This window comes from Calidris pugnax, unplaced genomic scaffold, assembly GCF_001431845.1.
Source record: "Calidris pugnax isolate Ruff unplaced genomic scaffold, ASM143184v1 scaffold111, whole genome shotgun sequence".
In the NCBI taxonomy this organism is placed as follows: domain Eukaryota; kingdom Metazoa; phylum Chordata; class Aves; order Charadriiformes; family Scolopacidae; genus Calidris; species Calidris pugnax.
Window position 1 is genome coordinate 4,378,932 of NW_015090872.1, and position 8,743 is coordinate 4,387,674.

At 62.3% G+C, this 8,743-nt stretch overlaps 1 protein-coding gene across 1 annotated transcript; it reads left to right on the forward strand.

Annotated features, from left to right (window-relative positions):
• The first annotated feature begins 463 nt into the window (after positions 1 to 463).
• SLC12A9 (solute carrier family 12, member 9) lies at positions 464 to 8,588 on the forward strand. The gene is made up of 12 exons (XM_014945751.1): positions 464 to 723; positions 895 to 1,032; positions 1,253 to 1,552; positions 1,803 to 1,910; positions 2,023 to 2,134; positions 2,245 to 2,402; positions 2,665 to 2,747; positions 3,044 to 3,168; positions 4,393 to 4,585; positions 4,770 to 4,944; positions 5,780 to 5,926; positions 6,368 to 8,588. Exons 1-12 carry the CDS (start codon positions 561 to 563, stop codon positions 7,210 to 7,212), a joined length of 2,547 nt encoding a protein of 848 aa, XP_014801237.1. The 5' UTR covers positions 464 to 560; the 3' UTR covers positions 7,213 to 8,588.
• The last annotated feature ends 155 nt before the right edge of the window (positions 8,589 to 8,743 follow it).

Here is an 8,743-nt window from a genome sequence, read left to right on the forward strand (position 1 = left end):
CGGTGCCCCGGCTGGCAGGGACGCCCCGGGGCTGCTTCTGCTTCCTGCTTTTGCAGCGGGCAAGCGGGGTGGCAACCTGAGCCCTGCGGGGAGCCCATCGGCTCCCGGTGCCCGAGCTGGGGTGCAAGGCACCCCCTGTGCACTGAGGGTGACAGCAGGGCACAGGGGTCCTGGCACCCCCCTGCAGTGACACCCCCCCCTACACCCCCCCCTCCCCCCCAGGGCTAGGTGGGCAGTAGAGCCCCTGCCCTGTTTATTTGCCTTTTGAGCGTGCCCCCCTGAGCTGCCCATTCCCAGGGGGCCTTCAGGCCTGATCCTGGCACGGCAGGAGGATGGAGGTGCCCTGAGGTGGGGGGCACCGTCTGGGCTGGTCCCAGGTGCTGCTGTGGGTGGGAGGTGGCAGCACCCCCGGGGTGGGGACATCCCCACCCTGGCAGAGAAGGGAATGGCGTGTTTGGGGGAGCTGTGGGCATAGGGATGGGAGCACCCCAGGTGGGGTCTGGGGGTTGGTTGTGCCCAGGGACCCTGTCTGGGGGGTGGTCCATGCCCAGCTAACAGGCATGCCGGCCTCTCCCTCAACCTTGGCAGGGTTTGTGGTGGGCCATGCCGGGTTGTACCAAGCTCTGGCCATGTTTGCGGTGGCATATTTCATCATCGGCATGACGGTGCTGTCTGTGTGTGCCATCGCTACCAACGGGGCACTGGATGCTGGAGGAGCCTACTGTATCTTTTGCTGTGGGTGCTGTCGGGGCAGGGCATGTGGGTCAAAACTGGGTGACCCCCAGCAGCCTTAGGGTCCTGCACTGCGTCTGTGATCCCCTTGGCCTGTGAGGGAGGGGTGGGGGCACTTGGTGGTGGTTTGGGCTGCTGGCATCTTCCCTTGACTCGAACAAGATATGATCAGCCGTGCCCTGGGCCCGGAGTTCGGGGGCAGTATCGGAATCATGTTTTTCCTGGCCAACGTGTGTGGCAGTGCCCTCTACGTGCTGGGGCTGGTGGAGGCAGTGGTGGACAGCTTTGGGATCCCGCCTGGTGAGTACCCCCGTGTGTGGTGACAGCGGGTGTCCCTTACCTAAGTAGCCTGAGTGCCCTGTCAGGCTCGCCAAGCACCATGCCTGGCATAGCCAGCACGGCTTGCCCAGCCCTCTGGCCAGTGAGCTGGTGCCCGTCATGCCTGGCATAACACTGGTGGCTCTCAGCTCCTGTTGATGCCCCCTCTGAGCCCCACTGATACTGGCTTGTCTCTGCCCAGGGCAAAAAGCAGGCTCAGGTGTCCACGTCCTGCCTCAGAGCTACTGGTACGAGCTGCTCTACGGCACCGTGCTACTGGCCCTCTGCCTCCTCGTGTGCCTCGTGGGTGCCTCCATCTACGCCAAGGCCACCTTCCTCATCTTCCTCATTGTTGCGGGTGTCCTGGGCACCATCCTTGTCAGTTTCTTCGCCACACGGCCCATTGGGGTGCCCATTCGCCTGCCCCACTTCAACGGCTCCGAGACTGAGAATGGCACCTTCACCGGCTTCTCCCTCGCCACCCTGCGAGACAACCTGGGCGGTGAGGAACTGCTCTCCCCACCATGCTCACTGTACCCACCGTGGCACCCGTGCCCCAGAGAGGGCTGGCGCTGACACCTCCACATCAGCAAGGGGTTCACCAGAGGGTGGGGAGAGCTTGTGGGCACAAAGTGCATGCTCTGGGGTGGTTTCTCCTATGGTTTGGGTATGGGGACATTGAGGAGAGAATATATGGTGGGGCTGTACCACCCTGAACAGCCTGTCACAGCCTGTGCCCCTGTGTCCTGCAGGTGGGTATGCTGTGGACTACACCACTGGGCAGATGATGAGCTTCAGCTCTGTCTTCGCAGTGATGTTCAATGGCTGCACCGGCATCATGGCGGGCTCCAACATGTCAGGTACGAGCAGGAGGTGCTGGGCTGGGTGGCACTGGGAGCAGGAGCCGAGGCTGGAGAAGGGCAAGGGGGTGCTGTGCCTGTGGGTGCTAATGCTGCCTGCTCCTGCCCGTAGGGGACCTGAAGCGCCCAAGCTACTCCATCCCACGGGGCACCATCTCTGCCGTGCTCTTCACCTACCTCGTCTACAATCTGCTGGCTTTCCTCATGTGTGCCACCTGCAACAGGTACAGCCACCCGGCCCCTTGCTGGGGCCATTGCTGCCAGGGTGTGCCTGGTGCCAGAGCACTCTTGCCTGAGCTGAGATGGTTGCCAGAGTGTGCATGTCCCTTTCCAGGACCTTGCTGCAGAAAGACTACGGCTTCCTGCGTGACATCAGTATCTTCCCACCCTTGGTCACTGTGGGCATCTATGCTGCCACCCTCTCTGCGGCCATGAGTAACCTCATTGGGGCATCCCGCATCCTCTACGCTCTGGCCCGGGATGATCTCTTCGGTGAGTACCCTGAGCATGCTGGCACACTCCCGAGCCCATCTGGCAGGTTGTCCCTGCCAAGGACCAGCCCTGCCACCATGGTACCCCTTTTCTGGTCTGGGGTGATGCTTTGTGCATTGGCATGTGCCCATTTGGGTCACCTGCAAGCCCTGGTGTTTGCCCCCACCCCAGCACTCAGGGTGGGGACAGGACTCCTGGCTGGTGGCTGAGCCTGTTGATGCTCACTGGGTGCCCCAGCCCAACCTCCCTGCTTTGCCCACAGGCCGGGCGCTGGCGCTGGCCAAGAAGACGTCTGCGAGTGGGAACCCTGTGATGGCAGTGATCCTCTCCTGGCTGGTGGTGCAGGTGAGTTTGCTGGTGATGCTGCTTTCCTAGTCCCACCACGTGAAGGTGGGTTGACACCTGGGCTGGGTGTTGCAGAGCCCAGCAAGTCCTCCTGCCCATGGGTACCCTACCTGCCCTGGGTGTCCTCTTATGGCTGTGTCCATCCTTTCCTGAGCCATAAATGAAGGATCACAAGGGGCAGGGATTTGTGCCCACATGGCACTGCTTTTATGCTTTCCACGCACAAACTTGGGCACATGCCAGGGGTGCCATCCTGGGGGGTGCATTCATCTTGTGCCCTCTCATGCTCTTTGCAGCTAGTGCTCTTCTCCGGGAAGCTCAACACCATCGCGGGGGTCGTGACCACCTTCTTCCTCCTGGTTTATGCCACCGTCAACCTAGCCTGCCTGGCACTGGAGTGGGCATCAGCCCCCAACTTCAGGTACCTGTTGGCACCAGGGAGGGGCAGAGATGCTGAGCACCCCTCTCCTGGGCTTTAAGGAGGGCAAAGACACCCCCATCCCTTGGGAGGGAGAAGGGGCCAGGTCCTGGCGTGGCACTGGCTTGTCACAGTCCCCACGCCCTGGCCTTGCTTTCCTGAGTGGGTAGAGATAAATCCAGCACCACTGGCTACCACTCGCCCCCTCCCCTTAGGCTTTCCGGAGATAATTTATAGCCTCTGCCCGCCCGGCATCCCCCAGGCAGCTTGCCAAGCGGTGATGGAGCCCACTTTCCATTAGCGCTAATTAAACTAACAGGGAAGGGGGAGGGAGGGGGATCCTAGGTGGGGGGAGGAGAAGATCTTCCAGGAAGGAGAAGTGTGTGTGGCAGGCAGCCCCAGCCTGGGGCGGGAGGTACCCTGGCATGGGGCTGGCCTGGTAGGGCTGTCCAAATCTGGGGGGGCACAGCAGGGTGGCTGGGGGGAACCTGATCTTTCTCCTGGGTGATAACCTGCCAGGCTCAGTGCAGGGTGCTGTGCCTCTGGAGCAGGGAGAGTCCCCGAGGTGGGACAGAGGCAGTACCCGAGCATGGCTGGGTGGCACTGCCTGGAGGTCCCACAGAGTGCCCGATTCCCAAGGGAGAGCTGCTGTCTGTGCCAGGCTGGGGCTTGGCTCCTGCCTTCTGCCTTGGCCGGGCACGGATGGGGCAGGATGGGTGCCTGGGGTGGTGGGAGGCTGCTGGGGTGGGTGGTGATGGTCCCCTCCCCCACCCCACATCTGGTGCTGCCCCTCCCCACACTGAGGTCCCCATCAAGCGCAGCGGAAAAGGATTTTAATTACCTTTCAGGAAAAACAACAATTAGAGAAAATAACAGCTTCTTGCCTCCCCGCCTCCGCCTCCCTGCGCCAGGCTGAGTAGGTGCGGCGGCCGCCGGCACTGCCACGCGCTGCCTGACACTACCTGCCCCCCCGACTGTGCCAGCGCAGCCACAGCCCCGTAGCCATCATTACCCCTGTTTGCCAGGGGCTGGCAGCAAGGGGGCTGCTTGGTGCCCTGGGAGGTACCATCTCCCCTCTGCCCGGTCCCACAGGCATCTGGGGTGCTCAACGTTCCCTGGGCTGGCACAGCAGAGTTCACTGGGCATGGCTGGTTGGCACCTTGGCACAGTCCCTCTTGCCGTGCCTGCCCTTCAGCTCGCCATGGTGTCTCCTTCTCCTTGCTGCAGGCCCACCTTTCGATACTTCACCTGGCACACGTGCCTGCTGGGCATTGCGGGCTGCTGTGTCATGATGTTCCTCATCAGCCCTGTGTCAGCCTCAGCGAGCCTGGGCTTCCTTCTCCTCCTCCTCCTCGCTCTCCACTACCTCTCACCCAGTAGCACCTGGGGCTACATCAGCCAGGCCCTCATCTTCCACCAGGTGAGCCCCATCCTCTTCTGCTGTCCCCTCATGGGGCACAGAGATGGTGTCCCCAAGATGGTGCCACCATGGCAGCTCCATCCTGGGCAGCATGTCCTCAGGGCTGGCCGTCTCCGTGGGTAGTTTGTTGAAAGAAGGAGGGTTCCTCACCTGCTGCCCTCCTTCCTTCCCTCTGTCCCTCCAGGTGCGGAAGTACCTGCTGATGCTGGATGTGCGGAAGGACCACGTCAAGTTCTGGCGCCCGCAGATGCTGCTGATGGTGCAGAACCCGCGGAGCAGTGCCCGCCTCATCGACTTTGTCAACGACCTCAAGAAGAGTGGACTCTATGTCCTGGGCCACGTTGAGCTGCAGGACTTGGGTGAGGACCTACACTGTCCCTAGCGCTGGTGGCCTCCGCCCCTTGCTGCGGTGCTGTGGGGCACCTGGAGTCCTTGGGGTGATGCTGCTGCCCAGCTCCTGACTGGGCAGGGTGGGCACAGCAAGGGAATGTCAGCATTTTGGGCACATGTGGCACCTTGGGTTTGTCTTGGTGTGGGACACAAAAGTGGCTTGTGTGTCCCCCACATCTCCTGTGCACCTGTGCTCGCACATGCGTGTGCTCAGGTATTCATCCCTACATGTGCACATGGGGCTCCTGCACGTCTCGGTGCTGGTGTGCACACATGGCACATGCCACCCAGGCTCCTCTGGGCCCCTGTGCAGCATGGTCACATTGCATGTGACAACACCTGTGCACACCCAGCACACACGTGGGCACACACTCAGCACAGCCTTACACACGCGGGTGCCTGTGGCATCCTCACCTCATGCCTGCTGCTGTGCGTTGACATCCTTCAGGCGTGTTTGCACCCTGGTGTGTGTTGGTTTGCACACATGTGCTCCCTGTCACATGCCGTGGCCGTCCCCATCCCAGCAGATACATGGGCTTTGCTCCCCCCTCTCCCGTTGCCATGGTGACTAATGGCCTGAAATTGGGGAGGGGGGATGGGGCTGCCTGGGTATTTTTCATATACTTATGTATAATTTCCTATCTCAGGCTGGAAGCACCTGCTTCCACCCTCCTTGTCTTGTGGGTGCTGGGGTGGGTACAGGGGTTGGCATGGGTTTTGCAGGGGGAGTGCTGCAAGGACAGCGGGGTGAATCCCCAGTATGGGGTACCTGATCCCCTGATGATCTTCTTGCTCCCCGCTCAGACACGCTGCCTTCGGACCCGCTGCAGCCCCAGCAGGACTCGTGGCTGAGCTTGGTGGACAAGCTGAATGTCAAGGCCTTCGTCAGCCTCACCCTTGCACCCTCGGTGCGGCACGGTGTCCGGCAGCTCCTCTTCACCTCTGGCCTTGGTGAGTGGGACCTGGGCTGGGTGTGGGTAAGGGTCCACCCTGCTACCCCAGTGGAGTGAGAAGTGCCAAGGAGTTTTGGAGGCATCTGGATGGGTGGTGCCAAAGCTGAGGTGGGGCTTGGAGGCATCTGGGGTGAGTGATGCTGAAGCTAAGTTGGGACTTGGAGGCATCTTTGTTGGCAATGTTGAGAGGCTTGAAGACACCTGGATGGGCAACACCAAGGGGCTTGGAGGTGCCCAGTGTGGGCAGTGCCAAAGCCAAACTGGAGTTTGGAGAGGTGTTGGGTGGGCAAGGCCAAGTTGAATCTTGGAGGCATCTCAGTGTGTGATGCTGAAGGGTCTGGAAGTGACCATGGTGAGCAATGCCAAAGCCAAGCTGGGGCTCTTTGTCACCTGCAGTGCCAACATTTGCTCAGCTGGGTTGTTGTGGTCTCTCTGGCAGGTGGCATGCGCCCCAACACCCTGGTGCTGGGCTTCTACGACGACGCAGCACCACAGGACGGTCTAGCCCGGCATCCTGCCTTCACCAGCACCCGCGAGGAGGTCCCTCTGGGCTTCCCCCCTCTGCGGGAACCCACCGACCCCAAACTGCTGTCGGCCCGGGAGTATGTGGGCATCGTGGCTGACGCCCTGAAGATGCTTCGCAATGTCCTGCTGGCCCGGCAGCTGGAGAGCCTGGACAAGGCCTGGGAGCTGCGGCGGGCTGCCAGCCCCCCGCCCACCATCCACGTCTGGCCCGTCAACCTGCTGCGGCCCGACAGCGCCCGCTACGCCGACACCTGCAGCCTCTTCCTGCTGCAGATGGCCTGCGTCCTCAACATGGCGCGGGCCTGGCGCCGGGCCCGCCTGCGCCTCTTCCTCTGCGTGGAGGCGGGCGCCATGCCCCATGCCCAGGAGGAGAAGCTGCGCCAGCTCCTCAAGGACTTGCGCATCCAGGCCCAGATCCAGCTGGTGCCCTGGGACGCCGTCACCCGCCTGCACTGGCAAACCCGCCAGGGACCCCCGGGGGGGCCGGCGGCGGGGGAGGAGGAAGAGGAAGAGGAGGAAGAGGCGGTGAACTTCCCGGCCAATGCCACCCAAGTGTCAGATGAGTATGTCTGTGCCGCCAACAAACTCGTCCTGGAGCAGAGCCCCGCGCCGGCCGTGCGTTTCCTCTACCTGCCGCGGCCGCCGGCTGACACCAGCCTCTACCCGCTCTACCTGCACCAGCTGGAGCTGCTCACCCGCGGGCTGGGCCCCACCGTGCTGGTGCACGGGGTGAGTGCCGTCACCAGCACCCAGCTCTAGGCCACCCCCCCTCCCCATGTCCTCTCCCCCCACTCCCCGGTTCCCTGCACCCTCCTTCGCCCAGTGCCTTTAGCAGCCCGAGCCTGGGGATGGCCCCATCCCCGCTGTCCCCAGGCTGTTGGGCAGGGAGGGGTCGGTGCCCCATGCTGGGAGGTGGGTGCAGGTTGTTATTTTGGGGGGAAGGTGTCTCTTGCACAGGCTTAAAGCTGCCCTGGCAGGATCCGGGCACAGCATTCACGGTGCCTTTTCTTTGGGGTGGTGGGGAGATAGCAGGGTCCCAGGCCTGACCAAGCACTAGGTGCCCTAGTTGGCTAGTGGCAACCCCCAGCTGGCTACTGGGAGCCCCTTGGTTGCACCCTGCACCCCCCACCCCCGCCATGCTTCCCCCATACTGCGGCCCCCAGCCTCTCCTCCGCCGGCTCCTCCGGGCACCCAGCCAGGAGCGGGGATTGATTAAAGGCAGCCTCGACCTTGGTGCCCCGGCTCCCCGCCATCCTCCCTGCCTTTCATTAGGAAAAATTAAATGGGAAGAGGTGGGGGAGGGGAAGCCCGGATGCCTGGGTTCCCTGTGTGAGGCTGGAGGTGGGGGGAACTGGCCTTAATGGCTATAGGGTACGGCACCCCAGGTCTTCCTCGGCACCCCCAGTGCTTCTGGGTGGGGACACCCACCTGCTTTAACCTGTAGCACCCCCCTCAATGGGGTTGATCCCCTGGTCCTGCCAGGGAGGAGGAAAAATATATAGGGGTGGGGGGTTGGCCTTGCTCTGCGCCCAGTGCTGTGGGGCATCCCCACACCCATCATGACCTGCATGGGGGAGCTGGCATTTCCCCCTTCCCTCCTCCTTTATTGATTAGGGCAGGACAGGAAATTGCCTGGGTGCTGGGTGATAAATCCATCGGGTGCCTGGCAGGTGGGCAGCTTGCCCGGGCCCTGCCTGATGGATCGCCTCCTATTAGCCTGGGCATTGGTGGGGGGGGTGCTCTGGGCCAGTCTGGGCTCTGGTGTGGGGGGGACAAGTGTGGCAATGCCTCCTGCTCCTGTTCTCACCAAGCCTGGCACTGCCAGCTGGCAGCTCTGCTCGACTGGAGAGCTGCAGGAGGGGGGAATATAAGAGGGGGGACCCTTGCTCCCCACCTTTTGTAGCGGGTCATGCCTGAATTTGTGCCTAAATTCCCACCTGAGGGCTGGGCAGGGGGCTGGGGCTGGCTTTGCTCCCTGCCATGGGAGGTGGGTGCCCTGGGTTGGAGACTGTGTGGCCCATGGGGTTTATTTACAAACAGGCGGGAGCTGGCACAGGGCAGCCGGGCACCAGCGGGACCCGGCGGCCTATAATGTTAATTATCACCACGTAATTAAAAGCCCATAAAAAGCCTCACACTTCATTAAATTAAAGCTTCCCTGCACCGTGCCGACGGGCTCCGGCAGAGTTAACCTTGGCCGTGCCAGGCACCAGCTCCACCGTAGCTGGGGACCTGTGGCCAGAGGTGTATGGGAGCCCTAGCCAGGGCTGTACAGTCTTCTATGGTATTG

Excerpts from the sequence above, each read along its gene's own strand:
- SLC12A9 (XM_014945751.1), top strand. The coding sequence starts at position 561 with ATGCCGGCCTCTCCCTCAACCTTGGCAGGGTTTGTGGTGGGCCATGCC. Across the intron at positions 2,403-2,664 it reads GGCCCGGGATGATCTCTTCG|GCCGGGCGCTGGCGCTGGCC; the intron begins GTGAGTACCCTG and ends CTTTGCCCACAG. Across the intron at positions 5,927-6,367 it reads CCTCTTCACCTCTGGCCTTG|GTGGCATGCGCCCCAACACC; the intron begins GTGAGTGGGACC and ends TCTCTCTGGCAG.